This window comes from Amborella trichopoda, chromosome 3 (genome assembly GCF_054954075.1).
Source record: "Amborella trichopoda isolate Santa Cruz 75 chromosome 3, AtrichopodaSantaCruz75HAP2 v2.0, whole genome shotgun sequence".
NCBI classification, from domain to species: domain Eukaryota; kingdom Viridiplantae; phylum Streptophyta; class Magnoliopsida; order Amborellales; family Amborellaceae; genus Amborella; species Amborella trichopoda.
Window position 1 is genome coordinate 38,467,857 of NC_142338.1, and position 21,911 is coordinate 38,489,767.

The window sequence follows — 21,911 nt, forward strand, 5'->3', positions numbered from 1 at the left end:
TCTTTAAGTAGTTGACTCATTGAACACTGTCATGCTTATTTTGAACCTCCTTCCTTGTAAAACTGGGTGCATTTATCCAATTCCTAAAGCTCCTAAAAAAAGTGACCTGAATCCATATTATTTGAAGTGTGTTTCTTTTGGAAACTCTTTAAATTCCCAGCGGCACTCATGTGAATAACATTCGCCACATCTGTGATCTCTCTCTCTCCCTGAAAGCTTGGAGAATGAGTTTATGGAGCTCAGCTGGTCTTATTTTAGCTGTCTTTGCACACACAGGTACAAACTTTGAAGCTCGAACCATAAACACTTGGAAGTCAGATTGTGACAGAACGATACGACCCAGCAAATCGAGTCACGAGAAAAAACTAAACTGAAAACAGTTGCCGAGCTGCTCATTTTGAGTTGGCCACCCCCAGAAGGCAGGCAACTTAAGCTGAATGAAACGGATTTTTAAACTAATATGGAAGATTTAGATAATTAATAATAGGTAGACACTAACATATTTTACTTAGATTACTAAGATAATTAACAATAGGTAGACACTAACATCTTTTACTTCGATTACTAAGACAATTAATAATAGGTAGAAACTAACATCTTTACTTAAGATTACAAATAATATCACTACAAGGTTTCAAGTGCTGAACATAAAGAAACCACCCGGCAAACTTCACTGGATACATAAAACTGCAAAGTAGATTACAGTTATTGGCAACTCAAGGACTAAAGCAGACTATAGAGACATCGTCTCAATCATGTGTGGTCAAAGGCCTGTCCATAACCTTAATTGAGATTTTGAAGGAAAATTAATATCCTCCAAAACAGTATAAATCATTTCAATCCGTTGTTTTTGCAATAAATTCCAATCCTAGATGTATGATCAAGTGATGAACAAGATTTCTACTTAGTTCACGTGTTGAAGAGACACAGAAATAAAAACATAAGCATACAAACCAACAAACAGGAATCTCACTACTCAGTTGAGAAAACAAAACACCAGAACGGTCGGAATCTCACTCCTCAGTTGAGAAAACAAAACACCAGAAATTGGATAAAGAACAACTTTAATTTTCAACATACAATCTTCCTAAGTTTGGGATCACACAAATCACCATTTGAGAAAAAACTTTTACTAATACAAACATCAAACAATTTTCAGATCTTCACAAGATCCTAAGATAAATTCTTGTAGAAGAGATCTTTCAAACACAAAGATGTAAGGCCTAGGTAATAAGGGTAGTAAGGCAGTTATACTTAATGACAACAAAGAAAGTGGTTTCGTGAATTATCTTTCGTGCTGATACCTTCTTTAGTCACTTTGGTTTTTCATCCTTTTTTTGGCACAATTGCAAATACAATATTCTAACAATTCATGGTCAGCAGGCATGTTATGCATTTCCATGCACGCCAAATTTTACATGATCAAAATGCCACAGCAAATGATGAATATACAAACACGGAAAAGTGGCTGCAAAAGGAGGGTAAGGATTTTCTTTTTCTTTTTGGAACTAAGAGCATTTTCTCTTGGTGAAGAACAGATTACCTCACATTTGTTAATTACATCAATGCACTTGATAAATGATGGAAATATCCAAACTGGTAAATGCATTGTAACATATAGGTATAATAATCATCATCATCAAATCCTTTTCCCAACTAATTGGAGTCGGCTACACTAATCGTCAAATCCTTTTCCCAACTAATTGGAGTAAGCTACACGAATCCAGATATGCCTTTCTACTCTATTAAGGCCATACATGAATTGGAATATACAATTCTAGGCTCACCATTCTAATGGTACATGGTAAAATAGGCCTGTATACAAACACCATTCAAATATACGACTATAAAGAAGTAGACCTCTTGTGAATCAGTTATTCATAAAGCATGGCTGAAAAATATCTCTACCCCATCATCTGGCTTTGGGTGAGGTAGAAATGTTATTCCTGCATTAGGATTTATGAGCTCCCACCTGTTCACACACCCATATTTAGTGGTTATCTAATTGGCACATTAGAAGAAAAACAATTTAAACAATGGAATATGCATGAGCAACATGTTATTGTATTGCCACCTCATATGAAGTGAAATAATATTTAGGCCTTTCAATTTGCGACAAGTTTACAATCATAATCAAGTACATATGGCCTATGGATAACAGATGCACACATGAATAGTTCTTTCCTGGTCTAAGAAGGGTGAGGACACATTAAATTTTCCGTTGAACCATCCCAAACCTGAGTAAAGGAGGTAGGTTGTGTCAGGTAGGTAGCCAAAATAAAACTTTACCAAACCTTTCCATGATGATGACACTTGAATAGTCTTTTTCAATATGAAAGAAGCTCATTTTTTAAAAGAGAAATACAATTTTAACTCAATTTAAATTAAGCCTTTGATTTGATGATATCATAATAATTAAATAGGCTACATACACAGAACCATATGCAAGGTCATCATCTTCCTTCATCTTAAATTCCTATAAAATAAATGTAATCATAAATTTTTCCCCTCACGACTAGTAGTACAGTGATAACAAAATCGTTTGCTGCTTACTAAAGGATTCATAATACAGAATATAAGTTTTTGTAGCCTTTCTTTAAGAGAGAAGGAGGGATACCAATGCAATTAGCCATTTCAGGATATCATTCAGGACTGTGAGGTCGATTACCTGTACTTAGAAGAGGCATAATACAGAAACATCATTACTTGAAGCTTTGCGAAATTGTTACCAGGACAATATCTAGGACCATGTCCAAAAACATTATGTGTTCCTGGTTTGGGCTTAAAATTCTGCAATAAAAAACCAGTAACTAAATGACACATACATACACACACACACACACACACATATTGTCTGGATAATTGTAGGAAGTAACTTACATCCCATCTATTTGGATTAAATGTTAATGGATCATCAAAATATTCAGAATCAATGTGATTTGATCGAATCCAAACAAGAATTCTCCAATCCTTAGGAAACGTGTACCCTGTTATTGCTCAAACAACAAATTTCGTCATCATTAAAAAAGAAACTGGTCAAAAAACAAATAAAGAAACCAAAAAGCATTCTCCCCACAACATAAACTGTATAACTCTCACCGTTAAAAACAATACCATCCTTCAAAACTCTCCTGAATATAAAGGGGGAGATATTTGCAAGGCGGATTACTTCGTCAGCTACCTAAGTTAGAAGACCAAAGCTTCTCAAAAAAGAACATGGTTTAACCATTGATCATAGACATATAGATTTGTTGACAACCAAGAATTTTTTAACGAAAGAGAACAGCATCACCTTGGTGGTATACTTCATTGCCTTTAGGTCTTCCATTGAGAGAAGACCATTCTTGGGTTTCTTTCCCCGGATTGACAACGTTTCATCCTATGAACAAAATCAAGCAAAATAAATCCAGCTGTTGTAAAAATAAAGTTCATGATTGTGCTCAAATATTGGGAACCTTAGACGACGATTAAGAGAATGCAATACAATAAAAATGATAACCACCATTAGATAGTGGAATCATGTCTTAGCTTTCAGACCAAAAGAAATAGTTTGAAAAGGGACCTTGAGCTTTTGCATGATAGTGGGATATTTCGCCAAGTAGTAAAGAGCCCATGTCATCACATTTGAGGTAGATTCGTAACCACCCAGAATGAATGAGACAGTGTTGTCTACAATCTCTTGTTCACTCAAATATTCTCCATTCTCATCAGTAGAATCTAATAAAACCTGCATGAAGTCTGTCTTATGGATGCTTTTCTCTTTCCTTTCCTTTATTTCTTTAAGTAAAATGTCAGTGAGTTTCTTCCTACACTGCAGGAGATTATATAAAGCCTTATTAGAGAAAAAGTAATCCATAACTTAATGAGAGAATTCTGGTCATTAAAATTTATTTAAGGCACACCTTGAGAGCATGGTGGAATGATGTTCCGGGGAAGTTAAGCGGCATTGCTCGTAATCCGGCCATGAGTCCTGTGTAGAACCTTTCCATGGTGCATAAGAGGGTCTTTTCCTTGAAGCTTGCTAGTATGTCACATATGTTTGCAAATGTTACCTGCACAAATGTTTATATAACCTTGATTATCAAAGGAATAAACTAATTTGTATTAAGGTAACAGGTGAAAAGCTACTTCCAACAGAGGATCTCCCTCCCTGCCTCACACACACTTGCGCACTCGTGCACACACAAGCGCGAACACACACATGCATACACACACACACACAGAGGCAAGCTGGCATAGGAGGGAATATCGCCAGTGCCTAATTCGGTTAAAAAGAAGAGGGTGGATTATCAGAAGGAACTACCATCGAGCACCCACACTTCAATATGATGTTTAAGAAGGTTCTATCAACCAAGAGACACAGATAACCATTGAGTTCATAGGTAAATGCTCAGATCCCAAGCAAATTAGGAAAGGCATTGGTGTTAAAATCTCGACAGGATGAGGTATATAGATATCCCAAATCCCAATAGAGCTGTTACAGACTTCAAAATCATTCCAGAGGACAATGAATCGGTGCTTCATGGATACGATCACCGAGAGATTGAGAGGATTATGAACAAAGGGACCATGACCATATCCAAAATGGTTAAATTTAACAAAGCAGAAACTAGTGGTAGACAACCAAATACGTTAGAACCAGGCCATGCTCGGTTGTCTAAATAATGCGTCGTAGTTTTCATTGTTTTTTATTTAACTTACAGCTCTGGTCTCTTCAAATGCAGAAATCCTCCCTTTTGAAACCCAATTCTCCATGAACTCTACGAAAGTGGGCTGTGCATTAGTCAGCAGGCTAGATAGGGCTCTTGGGCTGTTAAAAGCATCCATGAAATATCTTTTCAGCCTTTTATGGCTTAACCCATCTTTCATTGTAATAGATGAGGCTCCCAATAGTTGAGATGAGGGCCATCCCGGACCGAAACTCCCATCTTCAGTCCCTCTACCGAGCACGAATTTGTTCATCTCTGGTGAGCACGTAACAATTGAAGGTTGCCCAAATAAATGGGTCCTGAAAATTCCACTATCACCATGCCTGTAAACAAGTGTAAGTCAAAACATGAAGTTGGAAACTAAAGATAATTGAACTCAAATATCATGCTTTGACAGTTTCAAAGTGTCAAGAGCTCCAGTGTATGTAGTCCAGTTTTTTAAGTATAAAACGACCAGCACTTCTTATTCTTCTTCTTCTAGTGGTTTGTTTCCATCTTAGTTTAAATCCTCCATAATTCTTTCTATCTAATTTGAATTCATTATTTGCATTCATTAATAAATGGTGAACAAGTACAGGAAAAGACCAATATCTCTGTTTTCTTCTTCATGGGTTTCTTCTTGTCCTCATTGTTAATTAGCAGGTGTGCCTGGAATAGCTTAAGAAACCCACAGATGAAGCGCTCGACTACCATAGCAACAACAAAAAAACTGAAAGGCAACCCCAACCTCGAGATATAGCCAATAAGCCTTGATTTTATGATCTACTAAAATGCCTCTTAAAGTATCTAAAACAAGATGGGTTTATTTCAATGAAAACCATTTCGTAGATCAGTAAAATTACAAATAGCTACAGCTGAAGCTGTCTCAGAGGAATAAATTCAGATATATTTCGTTCTCTGTGCATCTTTGGTGGCTTATCCTCATAAATCGTTGAAAATATCAGGAAATCATCAAAATGAAAGCTTGTAGATTCTGAAAACCCCATATTCAAAGTAAACAAATGAAAATAACCAAAAAAAAAAACATTTATATCACCGTTCCAAATTGAAAAGTTCACAAAAAAAAAAGATAAGAAAAAAAAAGAAATTCTCGATCTAGTTCCATTCAAATTGCCACAAAAGATTCATGTAGTGGTTTAACTCTCTAAACCCAGTTCCAAAAGAAAAAAGCGCAAACCCATTTATTTATTCTCCAAAATCCTTTTAGGGCACGCAATAATCTTTGCCCATATTTTTCTTTGTAGAGATTGAACTCAAATTTACCTCGATTTTCTTTTGGCTATGAAGTCATCAGGCCTTCTTGTGAATTTGAAGCACCATAAGAAATCAAGAAGCTCCCCAATAACAGGCCAGCCCATTGAACCAGGGGGCACCCTGTGACCATCTCTTTCTTTCTCTAATCCTCTGCAATACCTCCAGTCATTGATGATCGAAAAGAGCCATAAAAGTAAAGGTATGAGAATGGCAATGATTGCAGTAACCAAGGGAAAGTCGCCCAACTCCATTCTTATTCTCTCTCTCACTTGCTTGGGTGGTTTATTTATGTGTTGCATGTTAGGACTCATCATTAGATTCCACGGTTTCCATTGAAATCCCGTTCTGTCTTGTTTTCCCTTGACAGTAACCTTTACCAGACAGAACCTCACCCACTGTAATCTTGGCACGTTTTTGTCACTAAAATATAGATTACAAAATAGCACTCTCTCTCTAGGCAGCAGGTCCAATCCCATTCTGTTTTGATTCCTTGTGGGATCACTGCTCTCTCCTTTTGTCGTCGAGAAAAACATTATAAAAAATTGAGTGCTCTCTCTGTCCAGAAAGACAGTATAAAAAATTGAGGCTTGCCTGAGGCATCTAGAAAATGGAGCAAATAATCACTATTTAAAAAATCGATTAGGCGGCAACGGGTGGGGCATAGGTCGGATCTTATTGGACTCAGACCCGCACACAGAACCCAAATTTTACTTGTGGACCCGTACCTTACGAGTCCAAATTTGTAGCACCCCGACCCATATCGCAAAGGATACTTAAGATCCTGAGAACTGGATTTGGACCGGACAGGCAATTTTCTTACCTGAAAATCTATACATCTCTTCAATGTGGGGATTAATCCGACCCACGCCGTAGAAATTCAAAAACTCTCTCTCTCTCTAGATTTTCTCCAAACAAAAGTAAACAGTGGAGCGTGAAAAAGCAACTCATTTCGAAGAAAAAAGAGATAAAGACAGCCGACCTATCTCTCTTTGTTCTTTAGTTCCTGTGGCATCCAGATTCCTTAGCACTTTGAGGCCTCCGTTGGTTTCGACTGTCTTTTGCTTGTGGCCATCATTTTCTTTGGCAAACTGCGTCATGGGAAATGGGGTCTTTGGAGAGAGAAGGGGAATTTTCAGGTGGGTTAGAGAGTCAGAACAGAGGGATGTGTGGGCACATCTGAAGGGTCAGTGAGCTCCTCTAATGGCCTCCTTGAATGAGTTGCAGAGCAACATGAAGGTGGGGCTTCGGTGTTTAATAGCATCATGGGTTTTATGGGTCACAAGGAGGAAGATGATGGTTCTCGTAGAGAGATAAAACTGAAGAAATCTAGTTGAAATTGCGTTTTTCTCTTCTTATTGTAACTGTGTGAAAATAGTCTCTGGTTGTTGGTATTTCTACGAGTCATTTCAAGAAGGAAAAAGTTTATATAAAGGTCTACCTTATAACATAGAACTGCGGATGCCCTTCAAAAATCTATCGAAAAAGGTCGTTTTATTTATGAAAAACCATTTTATTGATCATCTCAACATGACATGTTCGAATATGAAAAATAAAAAGAATATAAGTCTCTAACATTTTTACAATATATTTTCTACACCATTCATTTTCAAGATTTGTATATATTTATAGATCTACTTGATTTTACTATTTTTAAAATTTAAAATTTTTTAATTAGATAAAAAAATAAATTTTAAAATAATCCTAAAAACATTTTACATCAAAATTATAAACCGTAATAAAATTTGAAGGTGCCCCGTACTTCTACACCCAGATGCATCCGTATGCAAACTGCACCCCTCTCTCTCTCAACGGTGAGGATGATTGACAGCAATCTCTCTTTTAAATCTCCGTAAAAGACAATTTCTGTTGCTTTTGGTATCTATAGGTGGGAGGGGTTAAAAGACAGAAAATTGTTGTTTCTTTGCGAGTTAGAGAAAATCTTTTAGTCTTATATCTAAAAATTTAGTGAGAGAATGTGTGAGGGTTTGCTATAAATGAATAAGATAACTTGAAGGGTAAACTTCGAGTATAGGGTTGGGTCGGGTATGGGGTGGTTCCACTAAAACCCAGACTTGTATTTGAGAGTCTTTCTCGGGCTCTACCCGCTGGTCCAATGCTTGGACCCATACCTGGACATGTATCGCGTATTCTCGATAGATCCCGGGTTAGATCTTGATCCATTGCCAGCCCTAGCTAAGGTATCCGGGATCTGGCTGAGGCAAGTTACGTGAGGAAAAGTTCACAGGCAGGAGTCAAACCCCCAATGGATAAGGCTAACCGGTAAACTGTTCTAACGTATCTTTAACGGTTATGTTATACTTAAAGTTTATAAATATTGGGCAACGGGAATCAAACCCCCAATGGATAAGGCTAATCGGTAAATTGTTCTATTTATATCAAACCTAAAGTTTGCAAATATTGTGTACAAATAACTCGTGCAAAAATTAAAGTTTGTAAATATTGTGTAGAATTAACTCGTCCAAAAACAAAAAAAGATGATGGCCAAGTAGTGCCCACCGCTACCAAGTCGAGAGTTCTCGATTTTTATTCTCCACAACGTAAGTAGAACCCAGGTAAGACGATAAAGAAAGACCAATGTGATCTTTTATCATAAAATAAAAAAATTTTTTTTTTTTTTTACACCTTTTTTGTTTTGGCAAAGATCACTTATACGTGGTCTTATTACAATAACATATACTTCAACATAAAATCAACAAAGCAATAAAACTAAGATCTTGAAACTTGATACCATTGAAATAATTATTTCTTATGATAGAAAATATAAAGATGAAATTGCAATAAATAAAGTAGAGAGTGTCGGAGATTACATCAACCGGGGTTATTGCACCCCACACCAAGTCACCACCATCAGATGGCGCGGGATCAACGTTCTAGCTTCAATCTCAACCGGGAAAGCAAGTGTAGGCCAAACTTTTCTATGGAACCTTAGAACTCCCTATTAATCACCAAGCTTTGAACCTAGATCCAGTCTCCCAAAGATCTTGATTAGCATATCCCCCATTACCCAACCCTTAGGTTTAATCAAGATGATAGAGAGAGTTATGAGGTAGCCTAGGGTTGGGGCATGCCCCTTTAGAGATGGACTAGGAGAGAGAAAATCTAAAGAGAGGGAGAAGAGAGAGAGTGGGGCGTGTTTATGAGAGAGAGCAAAGAGATAAGAGAGAGATGTGTCGAGAATAGAGGAGGGGATGTCTTCTATTTATATGACAAAATTAGGTTTAGGGTTTCCCATAGTTTGTCTCTTTAGTGAGATTGAATGTAAACCGTTGATCAAGGGTGACTTGTAGGGTGAGAAATCTAAGTCATCTATTTTATAGATGGGTCATCAACATTATGAAGGTGCATGAACCCTTATCCCCCTTTTTTAAACCATTTTCTCATCAATATAAATTATTTAATCAAAATATTGTGCATTTCATACAATAACACAAGCCTTCTCATACTTTCACAAAAATTTTCAAAATTATATCAAGTCAATATTTGGTCTAATAGATTTTCAAGTCATATGTTTCATTTGACCACATGTTATAATTGACCAGTACTAAAAATAAAATAGTATCCAAAGGGGGTGGGGCGTGCCACCCATGAGGGAACTCATGGGCCCCACCTTCTAGAAATACGGTAGGCTCATATGCACAATGGGCCCCCATAAAAATTTTATATATTTAAATTTAATAAAAGAATTTTAAGAATATTATTTAAATATTTAAACTATTGTAAAATCAATATCTTTAATTTTATAAATTTAAATTTTATAAATAAAATATCCAAAGGTTTATAAAAATTCAAATAATAATTCTAAAATAATTTCTATCATAAAACAAGCATAGTTAAATTAGTTTAATGGAAAAAAGATTCGTATGGTTTACGAATTGAATCAACAATTATGGGGCATTCTACTTTCAACTGTGGACTACAGATCATACTTGCTCTATCGGGCCGACTCAGTGTTTCCCATGACCCACAGTCCAAGTAAGGGCTCATTAGCAGGTCACCAAGATCTGGCCGATGAGCCAAGGGGTCGCAATCCCAGTCTGTAGATTTTAGGTTTTTCCCTAAAGACAGGTTAATGTCACTTTGACCTGATGCGACTACAGCTCCTATGATACATAAGGGTATCTCTCGTACATGCACACGCTTCACCCTAAAAAGTAACTTGTTTTCCTGAAACGATCTATCAATATGCATGCCGTGTGATGGTACATGGATGAGGTTTTTGCTTATTTCTCTAAAAGCCACCATCATACACAATGGTCACATAGTCCATCGGCTCACTCATCCGGACATACTCCAACCTCATCAAGGGATGACCTATTAGAACCCTTATCGATTTATATTTTATGCCTAGGTAATATGGGTTTGTCCCAACCGATTGGCCTAGACCGTCAAGCACAGATCGGTATCTGCAAACACTGTTCGTATAATATGGTCCACGAGGGACCACACTCCCACTGAATTCATGTTCCACTATATCAAATGTTTTTATTACAATCCCTCATAAAGTCTTTAATAGCCACATAAACCCAATTGTTGGTTCTTTGGTAGTTAAGGAGATTGTCGCCTCGACATAACGCTAATATATCCAAAAAAAATAAAAATAAAAAATTGAGATATGTGGACCACCAAAAAAGGGAGAGAGAGGCACACCCAGGATGGTATCTATAAAACAAGGGCTAACATTCCCAAAGCTATACACATAAAGCGACTTAACTGCCATGCTTTTCATCGATTGTTATGGATGGTCAGCATCGGGTTGCAAATAAAGCATAAAATAAAGGGGAAAAGGGTTTATCAAGGGCACCAGATAGAAATAGCTCAAATCAAGAAGAAATTGTCTGCTATAATATTATTTACCCTTAGTACAAAAAGGTGACAATTATTCTTAACCCTCAATCTGATTAGCTTAGGGTGTTTTACAAAGTTTGAAAAATTATCATTTGAATTGTGAGCCTGTTGCACAACACTAGTTGTCTGCTCCACGACAGAAGAAAACATTTGGAAAGTAAATAAATAAAAGGGATAGATAGAGAGAAGGGGAAATAGTGTGACAAAAAGTAAATAAATAAACAGACGAGAGAGAAGGGGTGGGGGGAAGGGAGGTGCGCAAAGTTGATGATTTGTTTTGGTGGTAGGAGAAGAAATGGTGAGACAAAATATAGTGAGAAGAATTAGTCCCACACTAGGTGAATGGGAGACACTAGGAGCTAAAGCACTATTAAAAGCGGTTTATCACTCATAACAAGGTAAAGTGCAACGCAAGGTATACTTACCCCCTCATATTGCGGGTGGCCCAACCATCTTAGATAGATGAGATAAATAATTAAATTAAAAAATTAAAACTAAAACGTTTAAAAATAATTATCTATGTATTTTTTTAATGGAAACAGGTGATACTGATATATACATTTGAAAAAGAAAGTACATGAAGAGTAAGGTTCAAAATATCGACTCGGCCACGGTGCTTGGCCCCTGGACGAGGAGATGTACACGGCCGAGACCAATTTCCTCCGCTGAGTCAATCTCTTTTTTTTTTATATAAAAAAAATCACGAAAAAATAAGTATATATATAAAACAAGCAGAAAATTTTATTTAAAAGGGTTTTGTTAGGCTACACCACTTGGTGGTGTAGACCCTTAAAGTGCTCAACATTTTTTGACACTAAAATATTATTGAATTGTAATACAAAATTTTTCAAGTAGGGCTATCTTTTGTCATTTAGAAAGTAGAATAGATATTTTTATAAGAAAATAGTGGCATTCTATTTGTAGTTAAAAGCAATTAATGCATCATGTAGGTGATGTCACATACCATATCGGTGATGTCGTTGTTCACTATCGTTAATAAATGCTTTTGTTTCTATTAGGAATTTTTAATTTACCCTTGACTAATTATTTACAATACCCCTAAACAAAAAGTTACTATACTATAGGATAAGGGTATCTAAATATCTAAAACTGGTGAGCACTTTAAGGGTCTACACCACAAATGGTGTAGCCTAACAAAACCTTTTAATAAATTAGCTTTGTCAGTAGGTTGCTAGACTTTGTCTTGTACCTTCCATTTTAGGAGGTCATGGGATCTAATCCCCCAAACCATTTTTTTTCTTTATAATTTATAGCAAATAAAGACTAGATCCAATCCCCCCAAACTACTTTTCTCTTATAGTTTATAGCAAATAAAGACTAGCTCTATATTTTTTATAGTTTATAGCAAATAAAGACTAGCTCTATATTCTTTATAGTTTATAGCAAATAAAGACTAGCTCTATATTCTTTATAGTTTATAGCAAATAAAGACTAGCTCTATATTCTTTATAGTTTATAGCAAATAAAGACTAGCTCTACATAAAATGATCCAATCCCCACAAACCACTTTTTTTCTTATAGTTTATAGGAAATAAATACTAGCTCTGCATTCTTTATAATTTATAAGGAAATTATTGTTAATATACCTTAATTTTAAAAAAATCGCAAAAAAACCCCCAACTTCTCAAAACCTCACCCACACCCTTTTTTCCAATTTTCGACATTTTCCAGGATGAAAATACCCTTTACGATAGTCTTTCTACCATAATACATTGCGACCATTACGGTAATTAAAATACAGTTGTAAATAGAGATAAAATTACGGTACTTCTAGTACCATAATAACACAAACAACTATTACGGTACTTTAATTACCGTAATAACATAGAGTATTACAGTAATTAAAATGCCGTAATACTTTAAAGTAGTATTATGGTAATTTAAGTACCGCAATATTGCCCAACTCAACACGAAAGAATTTTTACTCTCTCGAGCCTACTATTTATTTACTATCTCGATAAAAATCCACGCTAGCTGTAATTTTTCAAATCTCAAATTTTTAGGATACAATCTCTACTTAATTTTTATATGGTTCTCAAAATTTTAGAACGAAAACACGCTTAAATAGGTGTTTTTGAGCGAGGGAGTAGATCCACATCGTGCTCCCATAGTGTGGCAATGAAATCATGGAAAAGTAGATCTTATTTCCATGATTTTGATTTTCCTGATTTTAAAGATCGTAGTCATTAAGCTATCCAAACGATGGATTTTGACAAAATCCAAGATGTTAGAAATCCATACGATTGAATCCATGTACCCAAACAGACCCTAAAACAAATAGAGAATTTTTACACGGCTTCAAGCTATGGAAAGGCATTTTCACCAGATATACAAAGGGCGTTAGTTTGTGCAGATGGTATGCAAAGGCACCGAACTGGATCCCTACATGGTGACTTCTATGATGCATATCACTCGAAAAGCAAACCAACCCATCTGGGACTTGACAAGGGGAGGTTACCAGAGAAATCAAGGAAAAGTAGTCATGGAGCAAGAGGACTCCCCCTTAAAACCACCGCGATTTGTGTCTTATTTTATTCTAAACTTTAGCTTTTTTTGTTTTGTTAAAACTGACACTAATAATGGCGTAATGGTGTAAAAGGACTGCCCACACCCCCCCCCCCCCCCCCCCCCCAAAAGCCATATTACACACGAATTGTTTTTCAAAATGGCTGGTTGTAAGAGTGTCATTGAATAGACACAAAGTTCTAATTATTTTTTTTCGAACTTTATGACTCATCATGACCCATCCCATTTGGCATTTAATGAGTGGAAATAATTATAACCTCCATGTATAAAATATAAAGGATCTGGTTTGTATGAGTCTAGGTAGAAGTGAGTCACCTCTTAAAAATCTATTTTTTATATGGATTTTTTTACTTAATTTTTAAAGACAAGTAATCTCTAACATGGTGATCATGAATATGAATAAATAAATAAGTTTTAAAAATTAGAAATAATAATTCTACTAAGAAAACATTTGGACCGTTAGTTTCAATTATGTTTAGATGGACTGCCTATTCACATCCATCTTTAAGATAGATGCTTTATATCTTAGGACCGCATATGGTAGAAATGTAGTCTAGTCCGCATGAAACAATTTTCCAAAGATACATGGTCTCTTTGTAAGCAATCATATGAGACTATTTTTATTACAAGGAGATATAATAATTTCTAGCCATTATATGTTAAATTGGACGGCTTAGGATTTTTTCTTAACTTTGAGTCACGTCAAAGGATTTTTTCTTAACTTTGAGTCACGTCAAAGACACATTCACAACCACCTAAGTTTGAAAATCTAATGGACCCTAGTGATTATGTCATCCTTGTGCTAAAAGCAAAAGGTCTTGTTTGTATATTTTTCCATTTCTAATTCTCTTTTTTTTTATTGAAGGAAAAAAATAAAACAAAAGATGACACCCATTCTATAGGAAAAAATAAAAAATCAAGGGGCCCTAACAATGTAAGTCACATCCTCCATTCCCACTGTTGTCAAAAAAAAAACAAAAAAGGAATAGAGAGAAATTTGCAATTGACGCTAACATGTACTCTCCTTTTGTAATAGGAAAAATTATAGAAAAAAAAATTCGGCTTAGAAATAAAACATTGAATCAAACTCTTCTTTGGTCTCAAGGTAATGGCTATGAATAGTCATCGACACCCACAGTCCGACCTCTTATGGGACGTAGAATGCATTACAGACGTATGATTATTACGCTTCAATCAGGTTATTCCATTCCAACTCTTATAGAGAAAATGACTTAAATCAAAATACTTAATAACACAACGATATATGTATACAAAGCTTCTACCCTGAGCAAACACATTGGAGTTGTACACAATCAATTGAAATCCAATCCGTGAAATAATTTGATCTATAGACATCATCGTTGTGGTAAAGGTCGCAATGCCAAAGAAATCATTACCGGAGGGCATAAAAGCATTGGGGGGGGGGGGGGGGGGGGGGTGGTCATTACCATCTATATTTTAAAATTGATTTTCGACGGAGTGCATTACTGATTTTACATTGTTTTATAGGAAAAGTATGGAATGAGACCATTTTGCCTTTGGTACAAGGTGGTCACGATTAATCATGACAATTGGATGTGAAATTGGGTGGCTGCATTTATTCCATTGACTAAGCTCAAACTTCAAAACAAATTTTCTCTAACTTTGTGATACACCCAAGCTATCAAATTTCATATTGAATGATTGTGATCACCTTGTATCAAATGTAAATGGTCTCATTGTATGCAATCCCTATTTTTCATTCTCTTTTTGGAATTTAAAATTTTGAGACATTATTTATCAAGAATATCAACTTTCCAAAGAAAGTAATATACGTAAGGTAAACTATGAAAGGTAATCATTATTTCCATTGCGTTCATATATTATGTAAATTGAACCATAGGTAACCTAGACCTTGTTTAGCTATCCCAAAACTATTGGAAACCTATCCCAAGCTGTAGTAGACCTCGAGAGATTTCCAACCGTCAAAAAATCTCTCGAATCAGATCTGCCATCAAAGCGTTACAACCTCAGGAGTGTTTAGGGTAGTGATGGAAAAATTGAACTGGAACGGTTAACTAGACATTGGCTTGGAAGCTGTTCAACCGGCCTAACTGGTAATCGGCCAGTTCAACCGTTCCAATTGAGCAAATCACGGGCGATCCAAAAAGTTTTAAAAAAATACAAAAAAAAAATCTACTAAATATGAAAATTATATTTAAAAAATGATTAAACAATGCACATCCCAATGAAGTTGAAAATAAATGAAGAAAATAAATTTTAATGAATCAATTTGTGCCTAGGTATATTTTTTAAAATTTTAAAATAGATGGAAAAATGTAAAAGTAAATATTAATGGTCAAAACAATTTTCAAGTTTTGCTGTAATGATGAAAACATTAAAAATACATTACAAACAAAATCCCTTTATTTTATGATATATATATATATATATATAAAACCAGTATGGTCACCAAAACCGGCTGAAATTGAAACTGGCTAGTGGCCGATTCCGATCTAATCGGGGGCTTACCTGTTAGAACGGATGACTTTTCCACAATGGTTTTAGGTGAGATTTACCAAATTGCCTTATGTATACGTGTGTCATGCTCGGGCCGTGCGCCATGCGGCTTGATGGGCCTAAGGCATCCAAATTATATTTTAACTAGGATATTTTAGGCTGTAATTAACTAGAATATCCTAGAAAAATACGAAAATTGGCTTATTCCTAAACAAAATAGAACTAGGAGATTATATCAAACAATTTCAACCCTAAGCCTCTCTAAAAACTATAAATACCCCTTAAATTCTCAAGAAACTCACGGGAAAAACAATCTAAAAAGAGTAACAAAATTCCTTAGGAAAATCCCCATAAATATTAGGAAATTCCCTAGAGTCTAGAAAATCCTAGTTAATTAGGAAAACCCTCTAGAAAATTAGAAAAATCTTAGAAAATTAGGAAAACCTAGAAAATTAAGAAATTTGTATCCTAACAAATTAGGAAAAGCTTAGAAAATCAGGAATTTTGTTCAAAATAACTAGAAAAATAGAAATAATCCTAAATCCCCTAGAAAATTAGGGAAAACCTCTAGAAAAATAGAGAAAAACCCTAAAATGCCTTGGTCAAAACTCTTAGGCCCAGCTCCTCTAAAAATTTCTACAAAATTAAGATCAACTCCTAAAAATGATTTATCCTAGATCCAAAACCTTAGACTCTTACTTCAAAAAAGCAAGAGAAGACATTAAAGGTGTAAATCAACCCGCGGTCCTGATAAGGGATCCAACTCCGGGTTTTCTATTTGATCTTTTTTTCTTTTTATTTATTTATTTTACTATTTTATTCTTATTTTCTGGATATATTTTATTCTTAGATTTATTTAAATTTTACAAGCTTTTTATGTCTTATAAATAGATTTTGGAGCGGTGCTGCCAATAGGTTTACAAGAGAACCCGATTTTGTAATAATTTGCAATGCCTCTAAACTTGTAATTTGAGCGATCTCACTTTTTCTACTAATTTTTTTAAATTATCTCATTCCGCAAGATATTTGAGTTGATCTCACTTTGAGATCGGCACAAATTATAGCACAAACATATATATAAAAAATCTAACTTTCTTCTATATGTATTTTCTAATTAAGAATGTATAGTTGTACCAATATATTTTTATGAAATATTTTGAAATAAAATTTAAAAAAGAGATTTATGAAAAATGAAAAGGACAAATGGCCCTATTATGATGGCATAATCATGTAAAGGATTAACATCTGAAAACCTTTAATATGTGTAAGTGCGTTACTAAGTTATGAGGTTATACTGGGGGTGATGGATATTTCAAATTTTTGAATTTAAATTTTTATGAAAATTAAGAAATAAAAAAAAACTTAAAGATTTTATGTATTTATTCTTTATCAACTATAAATGTATAGAAAATTATCATTCATCATTTATATTGGGACAACTATGTAAAGTAAAATTAAAAATTTGCGTCATACTTGCTTATGTAAAACAAATTATTTCTGACGCTAAGAAAATAAAAGTATGAAAATTTAAGCAAGCATTATTCCTTTGAAATAGAAAACTGAAAAAGCCTAGAAACTAAAGAACTAAAAATTGGGAGAGTATTATTATTCTTAATGCTAATTGCATGTAAAGCTCATCTATTGAGAGTAAATTATTTTCAGTAATGAAATTTAAACAGGTGTAGTTAAGACATAAAATTAAAAATAAAAATAAAAAAAAAAGAATGACTTCATGTCATATGAAAGAAATTATATGTAGGTGGTGCCCTTTCAAGCCCCTCTTCTCCCTGTTATAGCCTAGATAAAGGGACTTTTTTACACTTTGGGCAATCTTCTCTTTTCTCTCCCTTGTATCTTTTGGTAAGCCGAAGCCTTTCTCTTTCTTCTGTGCATGTGATGGCTCCGTTGGTGATTATTCATGTCTACGAGAGAGAGAGAGAGAGAGAGAGAGAGAGAGAGAAAGAGAGAGAGAGAGAGAGATTTAACGGACCATACTAATGCCTCTAAAAATGCCTTTATCTAACTGGGAGTATAGTCGTTCTTGGGGTAGGCTTACTTTCAAGAATCCTTCCATGTGGGCTACTCAAGAGCATAAAGAAAGGGGTCTAATACTAGCAACGATGCCTGAGATCCCTCAGGCACCCTATCTCTTGGTTACCAAATCTTCAGACTCAGCCGAAGAAGACCTACCTCAAGAGGTCGGTAATTAGTCCATCAAGGCCCTCAAGAGGGGAGTTGCAAAGGAACGTGCTGCCAAACTGCTGGAAGGAATAAATGTGAAGTTCAAAGGGGAGATCAAAATTGTGGAGGAAACCTTTGCTCTGAAGGATAACCCTGCCCCGAGTCCCAAGAGGTGTTATAATTGTCTACAAAAGGTACAAAAGGAGGCTGAGGAGCTGGCGGCTGGCCTTTCTTTCAACCCCCTTGCTATGGGTGCTACTGTGACCACAAGAAGGGGGAAAGGTTTTTGACCCTAATGATTGTCATTTCCTAGAATGTTCGTGGCCTTCGCAATGCTAAAAGAAGAAGGGTGTTGCGTCGACTTGTTTGTAGATGTTGACCTAACATTTTGGTTTTGTAGAAAACAAAGCTCGTCAATTTTGATGTGTCTCTCCTTAGAACCGTTTGGGGCTCTGGCCCTTTAGACTTTGCTTTTGCTGCATCTAGTGGCATCTCTGGAGGTCTTTTTAGCAATCTGGGACCCCTTTATATTAACGGGGAACGTTTTATATTTATCGTTTCGTGCTATTATGGTTTAGTTTTCTGGTCCTGATGATTTTGTGTGGTTCTTTTCAAATGTACATGGGCCTAATGTAAATGGGAAGAAAGAGGAATTTCTCAATTCGCTTTCGAATATTATTACCTCACGTGGGACACCCTAGTGTGGTGCTGAAGATTTCAATTTGGTCAGGAGCCCATACAAGGCTTCTGCTCCTTTTTTATGCTTTTGTGACCTCTCAAGATCTCTTTGATTATGAGGTGGTGGGCACCGCACCAAGTATACTTGGCCGAACAACTCCACTACCAAATTGAAAATGTCTAAATTGGACTGCTTTCTAGTTTCAAACGAGTGGGATAATGTCTTCCCCAAATCCCTGGTGAAGGTCGTGCCCTAGCTTGCTTCTGACCATGTACCCATTCTTCTTGATACTAATGGGGTGATCTTCGAGCTAACCCCTTTTTGTTTTGAACTTATGTGGCTGGATGAGAAATCTTTGGCGGTTATTGTGAAAAACTCCTGGGAGACATGCTCGATCCTTGGTTGGTCTGTTTTTATTCTGACCAAAAAGCTGAACGCCCTTTAAATTAAACTTAAGGAGTGGGAAAGGAGCAATTTCGGGGATCTAACTGGGAAGATTATTTCACTAGAAAGAGATATCAACTCCCTTAATTCCCTGAAACACTCTAACGATGCCCTTTCTATGGACCAAAAATTAGATAGAGATAGAAAGAAAGATGACCTAGATAACCTTCTCAGAATGGAAGAGATCTTTTGGTTTCAGAGATCTAGATCCAAGTGGGTTAAACAAGGGGATAATAACATTAAATATTTTTAAACTAGTACAAATTCCAGGCATCAATCTATTTGCATTAACGATTTGATTATACATAGCACTAATATGGTAATCCCCTGGCTGTGAGTAATGCTATTGTGAATCACTTTCACTCGGCCTTTTTCTCGGAACATAGGCTCTCTTTTGACTTACAACAAGTCCCTTTTAAGGTTCTTGTTCATGTTTTGGCTGCAGGTCTTGAAAGTGGCTTTACTATTGAGGAGGTTTTAAAGGCAATTTGTGACCTCCCTAGGGATAAAGCGTCTAGCCTAGATGGCTTCCCTTTGGCCCTTTTTTAAGACTTTTGGGATGTGGTTAAAGCCGATCTTTTGGCATGGATTCATCAATTTTACCATGATGGATTTGTGAGCGGTGCTATTAACTCCACCTTTATATCTCTCATCCCTAAGAAGAATTCCATCTAATCGCTTCAAGATATCAGGCCCATCAGCCTGCTCTCAGCCCTATATAAGATCCTTGCTAAATTGTAAGCTAATCACTTGCGTTTGGTCCTTAATGAGATGGTTGAGGGCCCTCAAACAACTTCTATTAAAGATCAGTACATCATGAACGGTATTCCACTAGCTCAAGAAACTATCCATACCACTTCCTCTTCGGGCACTAAAGGGATCCTGCTTAAGCTTGACTTTGAAAAAGCTTATGATATGGTGGAATGAGATTTTCTTGATAAGATTATGGAGTTGATGGGGTTTGATGTTAAATGCGGGAATGGATATTTGGGCATTTAACAACTGCTTGTTTTTCAGTTTTGATTGATGGAAAAGCCAATGGCTACTTCAAAGCTACCAGGGGATTACGCCAAGGATAACCTTTTTTCCCCTTTCTTTTCAATCTGGTGGCAGGGGCTTTCTGCAAAATGCTACAAGGCCTAGTAGACTCTGGGATGATTCTAGGCGTCCTAGCTAGGCTCAATGGGATCGTGCTTAACCATGTACAATATGCAGACGATACTTTAATTCTGTTGAAAGCTTATGTTGAGAACATTCATAATATTTGGACGTCCTTGAAGCTTTATGAGCTTATCTCTGGGGCTAGTATAAATATAGAGAAATCCAAAATCATTGGCATTAATTGCCTAACCTTCGAGTTGTTTGCATAGGCTAATTAGCTGAAATGCAAGACCGAATATTTTCCCACCAAATACCTCGACATACTGATTATTAATGATAGTTCCCCTAGGTCTCTTTGGGAGGATCCTCTCATTCAAAGAGCTCGGGTCAAATTGGATGGGTGGAAGGCCATATTCTTGTCCTTTGTGGGCAGGTCAGTTCTCATCAAAGCTATCATCTCTAAACTGCCTATTTATTATCTTTCTCTTTTTTAGGCTCCAATTGCAGTGATACACAAAGTTGAAACTTTAATGAGAAATTTCTTATGGAGTGGTTCTCAACATAAAAAAAGTTCCATCTTGTTAAATGATCATCTGTTTGTCTGCCCAAATCAGAGGGGGGGGGCTAGGTATCCGTAGACTTAGGGCAGTTAATGAGTCTCTACTCACTAAGTAGTGGTGGAGACTATCTACACATCGAGATCAACTTTGGGTGAGGGTTATCCTTGATAACTATGACACCGACCTTGATAGCTTCATTGCTATACTACGCCCAAGGTTAGAGTGTTGTGACCTGTTTGGAGAGGAATACATGGTATCAAGCCTCTATTTCTTGCATATTCAAGGATGCTCTTTGGTGATGGACATCTAACTAAGTTTTGGCATGGCAAATGGTTTGTGTGAGCATCCTTTGAAGCTAGTGTACCCTGAGCTCTACAGAAGATCTACACAGAAGTAGGAATTGGTAGCTGACATGATATCTATTATTGGAAATCAACCTTTATGGAATGTAACTCTAAATGTTAGAAGGGTAGACCAGATTGTGACTGATCAATATGCGACCTTAGTGTCGAGACTTTAAACTCATGCTTCCATCTTAAAAAGCCGGATAGAATCATATGGTGCTTGGAACCCAATGGAGGCTTCTCAGTTCAGTCTCTCTACCATATTGTTAACAAGGACCGTTACATTGAGGATTGGCTTTCCTTGGCTAACTTCTGGAGATGTAAAGCACTACATATGTTAAAACCTTCCTTTGGCTTCTCAAATTCAAGAGGCTACTCATGATTGACCAGTTATATAGAAGAGGTATGATTCTCACCAACGTCTGACTTCTTTGTAAAAGGATGAAGAATTCATTGATCATGTTTTTCTCCATTGTCCTTATGTGGCAGCTCAGTGGGATTTGATGGTGTCCAGTGCTAATTATATTGGCCCTAAATCGATGGAAATCCCTGATAGATGCAACAAGTATGGTGTCCACCTTTTTCGCCCCTAGGCACTAAGCTCTGGAGGATTACTGCCACTTATCTCTGGAACTTATGGAAAGAGCGGAACATAAGAACTTTTGAGGGTCGCCACAGGGACCTACCCTCTTTTCTCGCAATGATCCAACGGTCCATTGTTTCTTGG

General features: G+C 36.2%; 1 protein-coding gene across 2 annotated transcripts; it reads right to left on the reverse strand.

Annotated features, from left to right (window-relative positions):
* Positions 1 to 1,579: 1,579 nt before the first annotated feature.
* LOC18422514 (ent-kaurenoic acid oxidase 2) lies at positions 1,580 to 7,326 on the reverse strand. 2 transcript variants are annotated; one of them, XM_020668347.2, is made up of 9 exons: positions 6,943 to 7,326; positions 4,702 to 5,032; positions 3,903 to 4,052; positions 3,563 to 3,811; positions 3,293 to 3,379; positions 3,100 to 3,181; positions 2,881 to 2,987; positions 2,669 to 2,790; positions 1,580 to 1,972 (listed from the first exon to the last, which is right to left on the reverse strand). In XM_020668347.2, the coding sequence occupies exons 2-9, from the start codon at positions 4,960 to 4,962 to the stop codon at positions 1,879 to 1,881; spliced, it is 1,152 nt and encodes a 383-aa protein (XP_020524006.1). In that variant the 5' UTR covers positions 4,963 to 5,032; positions 6,943 to 7,326; the 3' UTR covers positions 1,580 to 1,878. The 2 variants fall into 2 exon arrangements, with proteins under 2 accessions (XP_020524006.1, XP_006878489.2); XM_006878427.4 differs by having other exon boundaries at positions 5,973 to 7,326.
* Between the last annotated feature and the right edge of the window lie 14,585 nt (positions 7,327 to 21,911).

Bases quoted from the DNA above. Each gene is read 5' to 3' on its own strand.
- LOC18422514 (XM_006878427.4), bottom strand. From the start codon at position 6,496: ATGTTTTTCTCGACGACAAAAGGAGAGAGCAGTGATCCCACAAGGAAT. The intron at 4,053-4,701 runs GTAAGTTAAATA...ACATTTGTGCAG, and splicing joins CATTTGAAGAGACCAGAGCT to GTAACATTTGCAAACATATG. The intron at 3,182-3,292 runs GTGATGCTGTTC...CTTCTAACTTAG, and splicing joins CAATGAAGTATACCACCAAG to GTAGCTGACGAAGTAATCCG.